This window comes from Pelodiscus sinensis, chromosome 9 (genome assembly GCF_049634645.1).
Source record: "Pelodiscus sinensis isolate JC-2024 chromosome 9, ASM4963464v1, whole genome shotgun sequence".
Taxonomy (NCBI): domain Eukaryota; kingdom Metazoa; phylum Chordata; order Testudines; family Trionychidae; genus Pelodiscus; species Pelodiscus sinensis.
Genome location: NC_134719.1, coordinates 18,077,685 through 18,094,543, shown reverse-complemented (window position 1 = coordinate 18,094,543; position 16,859 = coordinate 18,077,685). Strand labels below are relative to the sequence as shown.

General features: G+C 47.9%; 1 protein-coding gene across 5 annotated transcripts in view; it reads right to left on the bottom strand.

The window, feature by feature from the left end:
• AK4 (adenylate kinase 4) overlaps positions 1–13,877 on the bottom strand; it is a 43,994-nt gene extending 30,117 nt beyond the window's left edge. The window contains exons 1-2 of one of the 5 annotated variants that reach the window (XM_075936168.1): positions 13,648–13,877; positions 12,974–13,155 (exon numbers count right to left, since the gene is read on the bottom strand). In XM_075936168.1, coding sequence (XP_075792283.1) covers positions 12,974–13,118 — 145 coding nt within the window. In that variant the 5' untranslated portion in view covers positions 13,119–13,155; positions 13,648–13,877. The other 4 variants (XM_075936167.1, XM_075936169.1, XM_075936166.1 and 1 more) reach the window with 4 other exon arrangements.
• Between the last annotated feature and the right edge of the window lie 2,982 nt (positions 13,878–16,859).

Below are 16,859 nucleotides of genomic sequence, written 5' to 3'. Positions count from 1 at the left end.
GATACAACAATCATGGCCCCAGCTTGTTGAGGCCAGAAATTGTGCTTAGGATTTTGAAGACACCTAAAGTAATCTACTCTAAGGGTCTTACAGGAAAGCACAGACTTGTGTGTTCTTAACCTCTAGAAAGCACCGCACAGCCGATCTGCTAAGCAATCTCGGTCATGTTTATTGAAGCAGTGCCTAAGGACCAATGAAGAATGGGGCCCAACTGTGCTTGGCACTGTATCAGCAGAGGAGCAGGTAGCTCCTACTGCAAAGATATTACTGTTCAAACAGAGAGATACTGCTCTGGGAGAAGGGGTAGCACACACAAACACAGTTAACCATGCAATGGCAGGAAATGTCATGGTTAGTACCACAGTTATTTCTTTTTGGGTGTGGTTAGTGTGGAGGATGGATACACTAAATGGAAAGAAAAGCAAAGGGAGCAGGAACATTAAAGGGAAGAGTGTATGGCAGCAATGGGCAACCTAGACTCGTGAGCAGGCTGCACGAGTGACCCACCTTCATCACAGTGGGCTGCAAGACTGTCATAACCACGACTGTCTCCTTGGATAGGGCAGTTTTGCTAAGTGCACTTGCACACCTAGAATGTGTGGGGTGTGCCGAGTGAACCGTAGCAGCGCTTTGATTGTATGCAGAGGGAGCACACAGCTCCCACAGTCAGTGCTGTGTGCAATGAGCATGTAGCTCACTTCCCGTGCCCTTGCTTTACATGCATGTCACTTTAATAATATCAGGAGGAAAAAAAACAACACAGACAGAAACTAGCAGTATCTAGCAACCCTGCACATGAGCAGCAGTAAACAAAATGCCTCATGGGCCACACATAGAAAGAACCCCAATGGGCCACAGGTTGCCCACCACTCGTGTATGGGGACAGGGCAGAAGGTAAGAGGGGCAGGTGTGGAGGGAAGTCGAAATGAAGAAACTGTAAGGGAAGATGAGAGAGGGTTGGGGTAAAACAGCCAAAGCCCAGCCAACACTGCACAAAGTTCTGTGTATGTCTAATGTTCCTACTTTGGCTGCTCTTACCAGCTGCAGTTCCTGGCTCCCTAAATAAGAGTCCTATGACACTCGGGGATCAGGAAAAGAAAGGAGGTACAGAGCCCATCGTCCCCTCCAGGTCCTGTGCTAAGTACACATCAACCTCGGCCAACCTTGCCCCAACCCAGGCAACCCCCAGCATGCGAACCAATTTCCCATAGCACATAGGGCAGGAGCTCAGCCCCACCTTTCCCCTCCCATGCAGCTGTGAGCTCATGTTGTGGCTCCAGCCTCAGCTGTGCAGCTGCAGGCTGGAACACTAGCTCCAGCTTCTTGCTGGGGGTAGGGGGAGAAAGAGGCACACACGCACGTCCCTAGGCTACCCCTGCCCACCCTGGGCATGCAGCTTCCAGGAGCTAAGGGGTTAACCCTCCCTCCCGCGTTTCAGGCTTCCTGCTTTGGGAGGGCCTGCTCTACAGAGCTGGGGCTGGGCGGCCAGCACACGTGGGGTGACGTGCTGCTCCCCATGGTCTGTGTGCAGGGCCAAGGAACCCCTTCCCCAGCCCTGGGAAGCCCCAGGATCTGCCTACCCCAGCCCAAGAGCCGCAGCCTGCAGGCAAAGGGCTGGTCTAGGAAGGGAAGAGACTCTAGGGTTGCCAGGTGTCCGGTTTTCACTGCCTCTGTCTGGATGGAAGGCCGGTGGGGACATTCTTCCCCTACCATGTCTGGGGGTGGGGGGAAGCAGAGGGTTATTTTTTTTGTTCAACCAATTTTTTCCCCACCCATGTTCGGTATTTTTTTAAAGTATCTGGCAACCCTAAGAGACTCTCTGGGGGCACAGGGATGTGGGGGCAGGATGGGAGGGGGTAGAGAGCGATGCAGGGGATCAGGCTGCAGGGGATCCTGGAGCTGAAGGGAGTGAGGCTGGAGCAGAGGGAAGATGTGAGGGGGATACAATTTTACTTTGCAGAAGCTGCACTTTCCTTTACTCCCCACTTCTTTGCCTCCCTCCCCAACTAGCTATTTTGCTGCATTCTCACCCTCTCACCTTTTCTGTGTCACTCCCCCAAACTCCCTCTGACCCCCTTCCACCACCAAACTCTCTCTCATTAACCCCACCCCACACCCCTTCCTGCCACCAAACTCCCTTCTAGACCTTGCCCTCCTCAGCCCATCCTGCATCCCTATTCCACTCACTGGCAGTCCATCCCGCACATTGAGCCCCTCATTTTGTTCTCATCCCAGCACCTAAGGGGGTCCACAAAATCCACTAACTCTGGAACCCCAGAAAAGTAAATCTGGCCTATGGGAAGCCCTGAACCTCAGTCCTCCCTTTCCCATCCCCTCACCCCGTGGGGGCTGGACTGCCAGAGGAGTGAGGTGTCTCAGTTGGGGGCCACATCAATGAGCATTGGGGGGGGGGGGGTTAGAGGAGATTTTTCTTCTCACTTGTGTGGTCCCCAACTGATTTCTCTGTGGGTCAGTGGTCCCCAGCCCAAAAAAAGATTCCCCATCCTTGCCATAAATAAAGGAAACATTGAAACCTTTAGTGTTGGACATAATGTTTTACTTTATTTAAAATGAAGTTTGATGAACTAACATGAGAAAGTTAAAATGCTTAATCTATTTAATAATTTAAATTAAACCGTTCTCCCCAGCTGCAGCACTAACAAAATGGCTCAGGTGCAATTATGTAATTAACAGTGAGTTTCCATTAGCAACTGGCAGTTCCCAGAAAGGTTTGCATTGAGCCGGGTGGTCCACGGGGCACACGGTGGAGAGAGACCCTCCAAGGAGAATGGCACGGCTTAGAGCAGGAGGGTTAAATCTTGGCACACCACTTCAGAAAGGTTGCTGACCCCTGCTCTAGCTCATATTTCTGCCTTTGTGCTGTCTTTGGTGCTGGGATACAGAACTGGGCATGTCACAGAGCTTGGATACTGTTGGTTTGTGTTTTAATGCCAGTTTAAACACAAACACACACACACAGTGGTGGGACCTGACCCAAACCAACATCAAGCTGACACCAAACCAAACATAATTCACATCCTCTTCATCCCTGAGCCAGAGATCCTCAGAATAAAGGTATTTGTTTGACATCTTCCCGGATGGTGATTTGGACTCATGTACAATATTGTATCGATTCATATATTTTAAAATGACACAGATCAAGGAATGCCTGTGCCCCAGCCTGGGTGTCCTTGCTACAAGTTAAAGTTACATTAGTAGCCCACACGCAAGGTTGCCAGACTCTGCTGGTTTCTGTCCATATAGATTTTTTCCAACTGACATTATTAGTGACACATATGTAAACCAAGGGCACGTGAAGTGAGGTGTGTCGTGATTGCACACATTAACTGTGAGAGTTGTGTGTTCCCTCTGCATCCAATCAAAGCACTGCTACAGCTGAATCAGCATACACTGAAAACTCTAGGTAAGAATGCGTAGTTAAACTACGCTACCCTAGCAAACCATCTTGGGCCCAATGAAATGAAGGAGGCCACTTATGCGCCTCCTAATTATCCTAAGTTGATCCTTACTGATTTAAAGACTTGAGTAACTCAGCCAGAGGTTGTGTGTCTATTACAGAAATGGGTAGGAAAGGTTCTGTGACCTGCAACGTGCCAGAGGCAGGGTAGATGATCATGATGGTCCCTTCTGGCCTTAATGCTTAGGAGTCTAGGCATTGCAACACTTGCAATGCTAGAACAAAGCTACCAGATTCCATTCTCTGACCTCAAGACTTGTGGCTGTCAGGGTGGCTTCCTTATATGTTGCCAGTTTCATCTACACCTGGCCCTATCTTCTGTAGGGAAGAAGAATAACTCACGACTGTAAGAGATCATCCATAAGTGTCCAGAGCAGAACACAATCTCCGTAAGAGACAGGAAAAAATCATCCCAAACTTCTACTCAGTATGGTGGTAGATTTTAACACGTGGTCTCTGAGCCACTGTCCCCCACTCCTGATTTACATTAATGTAAACAGATTTACATTTCTGCTCACTCTGCACAAAACTATCATCACAATAGATTGGCAGAGAGATACTCTTCTGAAGGGATGCATGCCAATCTCTGCTTTGTGTGGCAGCCCTTATTATCAAGCTGTTAGCTACCTAAATAATAGAAAGGATATGGCAAGTCACCTGATTTCACTTCCCTGGTTAATTTGTCTGAAGTTTCAATAGTCCATCAGGATCCAATCACGGAACAGGTACAGTTAATTATGAGGAGATTAAAAAAGAGCCAGATAGGCATTAGCAGATGGTTACAAACAAAGGGTTGTTTGTAAAGAGCAAAACAAATGAGAGGTACAAACTTCCCTGGGGGATTAAATTCTCTTTTTCAATCCACTAAATGAAGAATGGGCAGCAGTAGTGCAAGGTTTCCTCTGAACAGCCATGCCAGTATGACTCAGCACTAGGATTATAATCATCCCTAGATGCAAGACAGTACTTTGGGATCCATGCTCATTCAAACCTCTGATGAGACCATGAATCAGGGGCTTGTAAAGCAGATACCTACACTTACTAGATACTGAGCTGAAACCAATGTGTGTCACACAGGACAAAACACCGTCAGCTAACTGCTTTCAGTGTCTTCTAGAGGAGCATCTAGCAGAGGCATAGCAAGGGTGTTATGCGTCCGGGGGCAAAGGAAAAAATCTCCCCTCCCCCGCCACCATGTGGCACGGCCCCAAACCTGGTGCACAGCTGAGGGGGAACTTGTACTGCATCTTTCCCCACTCACTACAGTTAGTGCTCCCACATGCACTAACCCTCCAGTGGAGAAGGAGGAGGGTCGGGTTTGGAGCAGGGTTGGACTCGGAGCAGAGAGGCAGGGAGGAGACTCCAGCAGCCGGCGGCAGATGGAGTAGGAGCCCGTGAGCTGAAGGGATAACAGGGGGAACAGAATGGAATTAAATTGGAGTATGGTGATCCCAGGGACAACTGACCCCTCCGGTCCCCTCGCTACGCCACTGCCCCCCTCCTGCAGATCTATCATCTTATGCATGTGCAAGATCTGTGAGAGCCGTCCCATGAATCTGCAATTAGTGTCTGTGGCGCTGGCTTCTGGGTGGTGTCTCAATGCTGCCACATTCACTTCCCAAAGCAGGCCCTTGCTGCTGACCCCCAAAGCATCCACAGGTCCAGTCTCCTTTCCATGGGCCCATTTCCGAGGGCTCATTGATCTTCGGTCTGGCTTCCATCCCTTCTCCAATCTTTGCAACTGCCCAGAGGTGCTCACCTTCCGCCTTGTACAGTCCCGCCTCATTCACCCCACAGGGACAGTCTCTGCCTCACTTGTCCTAGGGACTATTCTACCAAGACGTCATACAAAGTTTCCATGTAAAAGGACTCACTAAAAAGCTAAAAACTTAAATGAGAGAATGATTAATACAGAGACATGTCTACATCTGCTGCAGGGAGACACCTCTGCCCGCCTCCACCCCTCTCCCCCAGAGTCTACAGCCCCATTGCAAAGCGGGGGAGGCGAAAAAAAGAGGCTGAGCCCATCCAATGGGACTGAAGCAATCATGAGCAAGCCATGCCTGGGAGCCATTCTCCTGTCCATTGCTGATGCTGTGCTGCTTCAGGCACGCTGAAATGCAGTCACCTGTAGGGTGGGCTGGACAGCTGTTTAACACCTGCACAAGGTTTCAGGCAGGGAGCAGTGCGGGCTGCCTTCCTGCAGAGCCCCCGTCAGAACTACTGTGCCCTCCTGGCTTAGGAAAAGAATAAACAGGAGGACTGGAAATTAACCTGCCCAGTCTCAAGTCCCGTAAGCAGGGAATGAGCCATTTACATTAGACCCCAGCTGGAGTATCATGTTCAGTTCTGGGCGCCACATTTCAGGAAACATGGAGAAACTGAAGATAGTCCAGAGAAGATCAACACAAATGATGAAAGGTCTAGAGAACATGAGCTATGAGGCAAGGCTGAAGGAATTGGCTTTGTTTACCTTGGAAAAGAGAAGACCGAAAAGGGACATGAGAGCAGCTTTCAAGTATCAAAAAGAGTATCATAAGGAGGAGGAAGAAAAATTGTTCTCCTTGGCCTCTGAGGTTAGGATGAGAAGCAATGGGCTTAAATTGCAGCAAGGGTGGTTTAGGTTGGACATTAGGAAAAAAACTTCCTGCCTGTCAGGGTGGTTAAACACTGGAATGATTTGCCTAGGGAGACTGCAGAATCTTCATCACTGGAGATATTTAAGACCAGGTTAGACAGACACCTGTCAAGGATGAGCTAGGGCAACTCAACTTTGGAAGCCCCAGGGGCCACACTGATACGTACAGAACATGCTGAGGGCCTCAACTTAAGTGTGGTTGCATATGCAAGCAAATTCTTGGTTTCATATGCAAGCAAATATATACAAATAGTTTCTCTCACATGGACAGACATGAATACAAAGATTAAGGCAAGACTACACAACACACAGACCCCATTTAAATCAGCTCTGCTGATATTAATAAAGTGAAATATTTACCCGATTTCTACCCATGTGACAGCACTTTTCATGAGCAATGACAGTCCAAGAATTTAACTACTAAAACACATATCAACAGAAGATCATTACACTAACTACTTTTTTGTTTGGGCTCCCACTCGCCCTTCTGCTTCACCCCAGAATCCCCTGGCACATGCACCTTCTCTTAGCCCTGCACCCTCCTGGTGCCTCCCCCTTCCCTCACTGCCCCTGCCCCCTTTGACCTCTTTTTCCCTGATACCCACCCTCTCACTACTCTCTGCCCCCATTCCCCTCATGCCCCTCTGTGCCCTCACACATGACTTGCTCCATCCCCACCTTTCTCATGTCCACCCCTTCTTTCAAGCCTTCTCCCAGCACCTCCCCCTCCCCACTCCAGACCCTAATGCCTTTACCCTCTCCTCTCGCGGCATTACCCTGTCCCCCCTCCCACTGACACCTCCCCTCCTGCCCTTTTCCTCAATGTCTGCACTTGGCCCTCTGGCATTTGTATCTTTCCTCTCCCCTCCACCTCCGCACAAGCTCCTCTCCTTCCTTCCCCTTCCCTCCACACAAGCCCCTTCCTCTCCCACCCCTTCCCCCTAGTTTTCCCCTTCCCTTACCTTCTGCCTTCCACTTGCGGGGCCGGAGTCTGTGCTCAGGCCTCAAAAATTCCCGGACTCCGAACCAGAAGCTAGACCGGCACCACGCGGCACTGACCACTTTTAAAGTCCTGGGCCGGGATGTCATGTCATGCCCAGGCATCTCCCTGGTCACCTGCAAATGCTGCGCAGTGTGTGCAGGCAAGGGGGAGCTGACTGAACGCTGGCATGGGCGTTGAGTTCTATGGCCGTCCCCACCCCAGCCCCAGCCTCGGATTGTCCCTGCCATGCGCAGCATGCACAGGCAAGTGGGAGCCGATTGAACACTGCACACGGCAGAGACGGCCTGGAGCCGGGGTGCGGGGGAGGGGAGGGCATGGCCAGATGAGCCTGCGCAGCATGCGCTCGGCACCCCCCTAGCATGGCACCCGGGAGCAATTACCCCCCCCTCCCCCGCCTCTGAGTCTGGAGCTAGACTTGTCTAGATGCCAGAGAGCTTGCAGCTCAAAGTTCCCACCCTAAATGGGTCAAAGTCAGACATTGACTCCGACCTGCTTCAAGTTTGTGTTTTAAATCCCTACATTGGTTTACCCAGTTAAACAGAGATGAAGTTGACCTCTAGACTATGAGTTTTGGCTATGGCTTCTTTTTTCTTTCTTTCTAATGCCTTTCTTCCATCATCAGAAGGGAAGCGTGCCAGTGGATAGAATTGAGAATAAAGAACTACTACTCTAATCACAGCTGTTTCAAGGCACGTCACTATCTGCATCACCGGAATGTAGAAAGGAGTAAGCATAGAAAGAGAAAGGGTTAAGTAACCTGAGCTAAAAACCTGTGCCTAACTGATGAAGGGTTCAGAAGCCTGTACTTGAGGGTGGATGGCTCAAGAGATTAGTAACTATTTCAGTGTATTTTCCCCCACCCTAATTAAAGATGGGTCCTAAACCTGAAGAGCAGGTATAAACCTTGTCTGTGAGCTCTGGAATGGAATCTTACTAAATTGCCTCAAACTGGATGACTCAGACCTCTCTTTTATGTCAAGATTTATTGTTCTCCAACATAAACAACAGAATAACAGGACAAGTTGGAGTATGCTGCTAATTGACTGTTCATTCAGAACGGTTTAAAAGAAACAGCAGCTTTGTAATCTGTATTTATGACACAGAACCCATACTTAACCCAGCATCTGTACAGAGATAGCTGACAGAAACATGTTCATTCATTCTGCTTTCGTTAAGCTTGTTAACCTTTTACGACAGATACCATTTTAAAGAGAGTTCATGCATAGCCAGACATATCAGAAAAGCAGAAGCAGTGATGTGAATGATGCAATTAAAGCAAGAGCCATAGACAAGCCACTCCCTTGGAGGACATTTAACTCATACAAACTAGAAAAATTCAGGAACACACAGCCTTTTGGCAGAAAGTTAAATTTGAGTTTTAAGGATCCTGTCACTGCAGAGTCTATGTCCCCACTGCCTCAGCTCCTTGCTGTTGTAAAATGTCATCTTCTATACAGATGCTTTTTCACTCCCAGCTTTTGTTATCACCACTTTGCGGGATCTGATCTTTATTGATCAATTGATGATATGAAGGCCTCAAAAATGACTAAGATCAAAAGTCCTAACAGAGTGGCCAGTAAACATAACAGATATTAAAAACAGTCTGTTTTTTTTCCTATAGATACCTCAAAACACAGGATAGCTCCTGCTGAGTTCCACCTCCTTGCACTACAGGTTCTTTACTGGCAGGTATCTGAACTGTTAGGCTTCCAAAGTCTAACGCAGCATTTCAAAAGTGGCAGGTCCCTGGTTCCACTCAGCGCTGCTGCTTTGAAATGTACAAGAGCCCCAGCAGGGACTCTTGTACATTTCAAAGTTGGAACATCATGTGGAGCCCGGGGCCAGCGAGGAGTCCCCCACTGACCCCACGTGGCATTTCAGTCTTTGAAATGTAGGGGCTCTTGTACATTTCAAAGACAGACCACACTAGTCCTTATTGATTAATCGAATAGTCCTTATCAACTATTCAATTATTAATAGAAATTTTAACGTCCCTAGTACTGCGCAGAGCCAATCTGTAACAGCCCAATACAATGCAAATTTGGTGCTGTCCCTGTCACTTACATTGTTGTCCACATCTGAATCTTCAGCCTCTGCTGTTGACTGTATATGTAGCTTTGCTGCAATGGATCATGTCTGAAGCACATTGAACACCACATGGGATCCATGATTTCTCACAGCAGATACTGGAGTTCACAGCAAGGACTGTCATTCAAGTGGCGTGAAGGCAAGCCGAAAGCCCGGGGGTGGCTGGGAAGCAAAGAGGTGGTTGATGGGACATTTTTCATGTTCCCAAAATGCCTAGCACTACGTTGTGCATTCCCACAGTGCTTAGTGACTGAAGGTGATGCCAGGCACTGTGGAATGCTTACCCACAGTACTTTGCACTTTCTGTCGACAGTGGAGCTAACAATGTGACCATGAAATGTCGACAATGGGTGGTAGAAAAACAAGTTTGAAAAGTTTTCAGTTTCAGAGACTTACACGTGTCAACAACACTTTCATTGCCAAACCTTTCCAGTGTAGACACAGCTCTAGGCAGGGTCAAAAGTAGAAAAGTTTTTCAATTTCAGTTTTGCAGTGTTTTCTGCAGCATTTCTATACCACCAAAGCCCTAGTGCAGATGGAATTACAACTGCATGAAGATGCTTATGCCAGTACAGCTAATTATGCTCAGAAAGCCAGTACAAGTAAGCCATATCAACAAAAGCATTTTTGCCAATATAAGCAGTGTTAGTGCTAAGGGGGTTTGCCCACAGAAATATCAGAAAACCTATTCTAGTGTAGAGACAGCAGGAAGTAAGCGAGAGAAAAGGAGGGGAATAAGAGAGTGCTATTGCTAATTTGAGGAGCATTTACATAATTACTCACCTTCATGCCTGAAGGTGGCGAGTTAATATTGATACTAGGGATATTAAGAAGTCGGTAATTTGCTAATCGTGTAATCAGTAGAATTTTTATTGACTACAAGACTAGTCAATAAGGGAAAACAGTTAAAGCACTCAGTCCAGGCTCACGCAGGGCCCGGGACTTATTCCTGCTGCAGCTCTGCATTTACAGTGTATTAGGAGCTGGGCAGGGAGGCAGCCCAGATCAGTCCCAGCTCACGCTGGGTCTGGGACCTACTCCCACACCGGGTAGCTCCCGGACCCTGTGCAAGCCGCACCTAATATGCTGTAAATGCAGAGCCACTGTGAGGGTAGCTCCAGGATGCAGTTTGAGCAAGGACTGAGCCGGGCTGCTGGCTAGCCCTCTAAAAAATTTATTGACAGAGGGGATAGAGGGTGGGGAAATGCACGTAGTTGACAGCATTAACTGCCAAGCTTTTGCTAATCAATTAATAGACTACACCAAGTATAGGGAACCATTTTTGGGTTGGGGGCTACTGACCCACGGAAAAAAAAAAAATCAGTCAGGGGCTGCACACAAGTGAGAAGCCCCTGGCAGAGGGAGAAAGACATTCCCCACATTCCCCTCGCACACCAGAGCCTAGTGTGATGCAGGCCAATAGATTTTGTGTGCTCCAGCGCTGCAAGTGAGCCAGCACTGGCTCTCCAATGCGGAGCCTCAGGAACTGGATCCAGGCAAACTGAGGGCCACATCTGGCCCCCAGGCCTGAGGTTCTCCACCGCTGGACTACATGATTACTTCCCTAATTGACACATGCAAAGAAAATGGATTCTGGGATCTTCACTGAAAAATCTATACTGGGTGATAAGTAAACAGATGAACCTCTAGCTTGTGAGCAGTGAGAGGGAATGGACTCCCGCAAACAGATGCTACTGAAATTCAACCCCTGGTCAGTTAGCGTTATCATTATGAAGCCCATTTCTGAAAAGTTTACAACTTGGCCATAAACACTGGCTCCAAGGTGAAACTTAGCACATAAAAGGTTTCACATTGGACTACAGTAATTCCTCATTTAACACTATAGATGTGTTTCTGAAAATGTTCATCCTAAGGGAAAATGTGCTATGCGGGGTCAATTTTCCCATTAAAAATAATGGAAAAGGTGGGGGTTGCGTTTCAGGTAGTGGTGGCAAAGTCAATTTTTTTGTTGGTGCTGGGTCATCAACGTCAACATTAGATCTCTAGCAACACAAAATATCTAGCAACACAAGTCACCACAGTTTGTTAAAACACAAAGATAAACACGTGAATGAGCAGAGGAGTGCTGTGACCACATGTATTCATCCACTCATGCATATTACCACTGTTTTCACCAACTGATACTGCTGCACGAAGTAGTCTGCCACTTGATTATTTTTGTGTTATTTCAGGGATGGTTGTGTTATTCGAAAAACATTCCTTAAAAAAAAATCATGCTATTGCGAAAACATGTTAAGCGGGCACGTGTTAAACGAGTAATTACTGTATTTCTTTTATAAGTTGCGATGCCAGTATACCATTACTACATCAGAGGAAAATATGGCCAGTTCCAGAAGCAACAAAGTCGGAGCCAGTTTCATAATACCTAGCTCTAAGTAGCCCAAATTTTTTCCCTTGCCCAGAGCTGGGAGAACTATGAGGGTCATGGGACTGTAAAGATCCTCCCCCAGACCAAGAGTTGCCCAGCAGTCCATATGTCACTCAAGGCTTTTCTACTAGTATGCACACATTCACCCCACTACATAGGGGAGTAGGTGACAACAGTCATAGCTAATGGCCATGCCGGTGTGCTACCCACCACCCTGAAAAAAGAGCCAGAGAAGTCTCTGTTGTCACAGATGGAGCCCTTTTGTACAGCACAGCTCCGCAGTACACTTCACTTCACAGTTGTGCCATAACCTGCCCGCATGCAACAGAACCACATTGGGTCAACTGCCATATGAACCTATTGAGTGGATGATGAGATTTAGGCTTTAGTGTTTAAAACTAAACGGACAACCCAACACAGATATTTCTAACACTGCACAAGTAGGGAGTTACCATTCTATGGTTAATTAAGGATACACAATATTTAGGGTATCACAAATTAACAGCACACACAAATATTTACACCATATCCCATTTTGTAATATTGTTACTCTGATTAAGTTAGAGTGCAACATACTCCAAAACCACAGCTAACTGTGGATGAATGGACCCACGCTATTTATACTGGTTTCTTCCAAACCACAATTACTATGTAGGCAAGGATCACTGTTTGTTTTTTTAAAAAACAGTTTTCAGTGAAAAATTAATTGTGGGGATTTAGACAGGAGAACCAGAAAGTTACCATGTTTCACACAATTAAAACAAATCAGGCCGTGTACACAGTGAATTTTAAAAGTTCTGTTTTAATTGTACTCATGGATACCTGTCTTTTTAACACGGATAAGAAAAGCATCCCTTTAAGTAGCTGTACTTGCTAGTGCAGGAAAAACGAGTGGGAAAAACTTAACCCCTCTGTGCCTTCCAAATTGTGCACAGGCACATTTTTGCTCCTGTCATGCATCGGCTGCTGTAATTTTCATTAGCTAAGAACTTTTGAAAGTTTTTTGAAAACGAGATCCATAATGTCATAGAAGACGGTGTGCTAACTAGATTAAAGATTGACCAGCCTCCTCACACCCAATATAACACACACACATACAGACACACACTTTCCTGGCTCCTTCAGCTCCTGTTGCTAGCCAGCGGGGAGCTGATGAACGTTTAGCAAAGGGCTCGATTGCACAGTGTAATTCCTCTCTCGGGACAAGCAGTGGTTAAGGCTCATCTGCCCCGATTGATCCCAGAACCATTTCGCCGTGCAGCTTGCTAGCCCAGATCCTCTGCCCACAGGGCGCCTCCTACATGCAAGGAAACACGTAGGCGCCCCTGAGCGAGCAGCCGATCTCCCCACAGCGGGGCACTCTCGCTTTCCACTTACCGCTCTTCGCCCTGATGTTCTCCCGTAGGAAGTGCCCGCTGGAGAGATGCTGGAGCCCGAAGCTCTCGGCGATTCTCTGGCACACGGTCCCTTTGCCAGAGCCGGGGGGGCCCAGCACCACGGCTCGCAGGAGTTTGGAAGCCATCGCAGCCTCTCTCGCAATCAGAGCACCCCGCTGAGCCCTGCGGAGCGACAGCAACCCCGGCCAAGTTACAGGGCAGGGGGCAAGCTGCCCGACCGGTTCCCGAGCCCAGCAGCCAGAGGCGGGAAGGCCAGCGGGCAGGGGCACAGAACCCGCCAGGCCCTTCATAGTACCCACCCTGCGCGGTCACTGGAGCGAGGGGCGACCCAAAGTTACAGCGAAGCCGCTTGCAACTCGTGCGGGAAGCGGACTGGGCGGGGGGGGGGGGGGGGGGGGGGAGGTGTCTTTGCACGCGGGCAATTCTCCCCAGCCGCCTCCGAGCGCCCAGAATCTGAGCTCCCGGGGTTCCCTCGACCCCCGCCAATGTGGGGACTGTTTGCAAAGGGTGGGGGAGCCTCCTTCCCACCCCTTGTCCCCCTACCCGGATTGCCCCCGCGGCGTTTCCAAAGGGAAGGGGGGACTCAACTCACTCTTTCTTAAAGGGGGGAGGGGGGGGAACTCCTGCAATATGGCGTTTAAAAAGGCCCCTCACCCCACGCTACTGACCCTGCATCGCCGCCTGCGCCTTTAAGAGAAAGTGTCTGGGGCGGCTGCGGCTGGTCCCTTTGCAAATGGAAGTCCCGGGAGCGGGCGCAGCCGCGCGCGCTCGCTGCCTGGCTCGGAGCGCCCCGCTCGCGTTCGACAGCTCGTCGAGCTCCAGCCCTCGCAGCTGCGGGGAAGAGGAAAGCCAGTTGCAAAAGCTGTCACATTCCCAACCCCGCCCCCAGAGGGCTGGGCGCAATGGGGGTGGTAGTCCTATTGGCGCGTCTCAACCACGCCCGCTCCTCCCCCCAAAAGGAACCGCCCACAAGGACTACAACTCCCAGGCAGCCTGCTTCCCTCCCAGTGTGAACAGCTTGGGAGTAGCGGGCGATCCGTATGCTGCCCCTTCCCCCCAAGAATGGCCAAGGCTCCCCCGAGCTCAGCGTCCCCTGGCGTTTCAGCCACTGCCAGATGCTTCCTTGCGAATGAAGAGAACCGAGCAATTTATTGATTGAACCCGCTCCTGGTGTCCAGTCTCAGCTTCTGGCAGTCTGAGACTTTGGGATCCCAGAACATTGGGGATATGTGCTTGACCATCCTGGTTAATAGCCCTTGATGGATTTATCTTCCATGAATTTACTGTTTCTTTCTTGAACCCACTTTTGCTCTTCACACCACCTCCCGCACTGAGTTACACCGGTTGCTTGTGCATTGTGTGAAGAAATGCTTCCTTCTGTTTATTTTAAACCTGCTGCCAATTTAATAACTGTTAATTGGGGATCTGGGGGGAAGGGTAGTCATTAGCCTGCACCATCTCAGGGAAAGAATCTGAAGGAGCACCTACTTTTTATCAGGCTGGCCTTTAATGTAAGGGATGGTTTTTAAAGGTTACCACTCCCATAATGTTGTGTAAGTGGCCCAGAATCATGTATTTGCCTTAAAACCTGGAAATGTTCTCATGATTACTGCTTCATAACATAATTTTATTCCTGATCAAATTATTTTTATCAGCTCCAGGCCATGTGATATTAGGCACCATTAGGGAATGTCTCTTAAAGTACAAAACTTGAAAGAGGGGATTCATTCATATAACTCATCACTGAAAGCTTATAGAGATGCTATATTGGTATGGCATTGTTACTGGAGGGGCTATAATGAATATAGCTCTTATAAAAGTCATTTTGCAGACTGTGGTTACTGTGTGTATAGAGTGCTAGTGCGCGTGCACACAAAATATTTATAATGTATTGTCAGATCTCATTCAGTTGGGAGAACTATTTCCTTGCTTATAAAGCGAAAGGGACACGGACAAGTTCCATAATTACACTTTTTTGTTTGTTTAAAGCAAATACTTTACTAGTGTTACTAATTACTGTATTATTAAAACTGACGGATATTTTTAAATACGGGTTGAGACTCCATAATCCAGAGTTTCCTATTCAAGCATCATCCGGGTGACCCCGTGGGAGCACTCACAGGAATAAAGTGATAGGAAAATGGAGCCAGGCGGGGGGAAAGTAGAGTCCTCCTCCCTGCCTGTGGGGAGAGCTTTGAGCCATGGGTGGCAGCAGAGCCACAGGGGGAGAAAGCAGAGCCTCCCTCTGCTGTGGGGAGAGCAGAGTCCCTGGCAGCAGCAGGATAGATGGAAGGAAGAGCCCCTGGCTCATTGACCTCCCTTGATCTGGCAAATTCCCTGGTTTGGGACTTGTCAGGTCCCAAGGGTGCTGGACCATGGAGGTTTAACGTATATAAACCTTCCCTCCTCTCCACCTTTTCTGCTTTTTGATTCTCCCTCCTGCTTGGACAATGAAAACAGGCTCATCAGATGAATTTCTGGTTTGAGGCACTAGCATAATGCCACAATATCTGCTAACATGCTTCATGTCCACACACAGAAATGTTCCCAACATTGTGGAACTCTTACAAATATCTGTAGTAAACTTCCTTCAAGCCAGGCTAACCACCATCTGGTTCTCCACTCTGTCAATCTTCACCAGTCCCGTGGCACTAAAGACAGGAATTGTTAGTGCAATAACCCCAAGAACACAAATAGTCTTCCCACTGCTGTCTTGTAGTGCACTGGTCAATGCTTAGGTGGCATATCTGGTATACTTTCTGCATGGGGGCCAAGCCACTTACCTGTACAAACAGAGGTGCACATACCAGTTTTTATTTTAAAAATATACCGATGAGGATTTATTTTGCAGGTTCAAGAAATCAGGGAATTCTAATGAATGCCACCAATAATGTTGTTAAAAGTGTGGAAAAATCCTAACACAACTTTAAAAATGTTCATAGCTTGTTAGCTCTCTCAGTGTCCTCTCCTCCTTGGGAGTCACAGGATCTGGCTTCTATTCCTGGCTTTGTCACGGACTTGCTCTGTGACCTGGGGCTTTGGGAAAACAACACTTACTTTTGCAAAGGACTTGGAGGCCTACAGGTGGAAAAGTGACATAGGCCTGAAATCCCCACACTTGTCATGAGCCCATTTCTCAGAGCACATAGCTAGAGCAGGTAAGATGCCCAAACTAAAGCTTCTATCTACCCACCAAGAGCCTATCTCCAGAGCAAAGGGAACAGAAAGCATTGAAATCTACAAACTGCTGAATCCTTGGCTTATGTGATCTCTTTATTTAAAAGGTCACCTAACAATAAAAAGGAGAATAGAACTACAGAAACACTACAACAGCACTGAATGCTAATTAGATGGGGAATAATACAAGCGAATCACCCAGCTAACAAGGTCGAATGTGAGATTTCATGGCAAAGGTTAGGAATGAGAGATGTTCTGGTCTGTGGAACAAACCAAGAGTGCAGACTAAATAAAATAGAAGTGGTAAAGGATTAATTGTCCTTGGATAGTGCCTACTCTGGGGAAAGAAGCCTTGTTTGCTACTTTCAGCCACTTGTGACTAGAGTACAAAGCAAGAAAGTGTATATAAAGTTCATCACACAAGGAATCACAATAATACAGGGCTGCTGCATTCTGGCTTCAGCTCTGTTGAACTCAGTTGTCAATTCCCAGGATCCATAGGAATAAAAATGCTTGGCTTTTATCAAGAGAGTGCACTGCTTTGCTTTCTTCCTTTACTAAAGAACATAAGAAGCACTCAGTGGCACCCAACCAAAGCAAGACTCATTTTAGTGGGTCACCCAAGCTGGCTTTTAAAAGTTTAACGAAGGGGTGTCATCATACTTATACATAAGAAAATATTTCTTCCT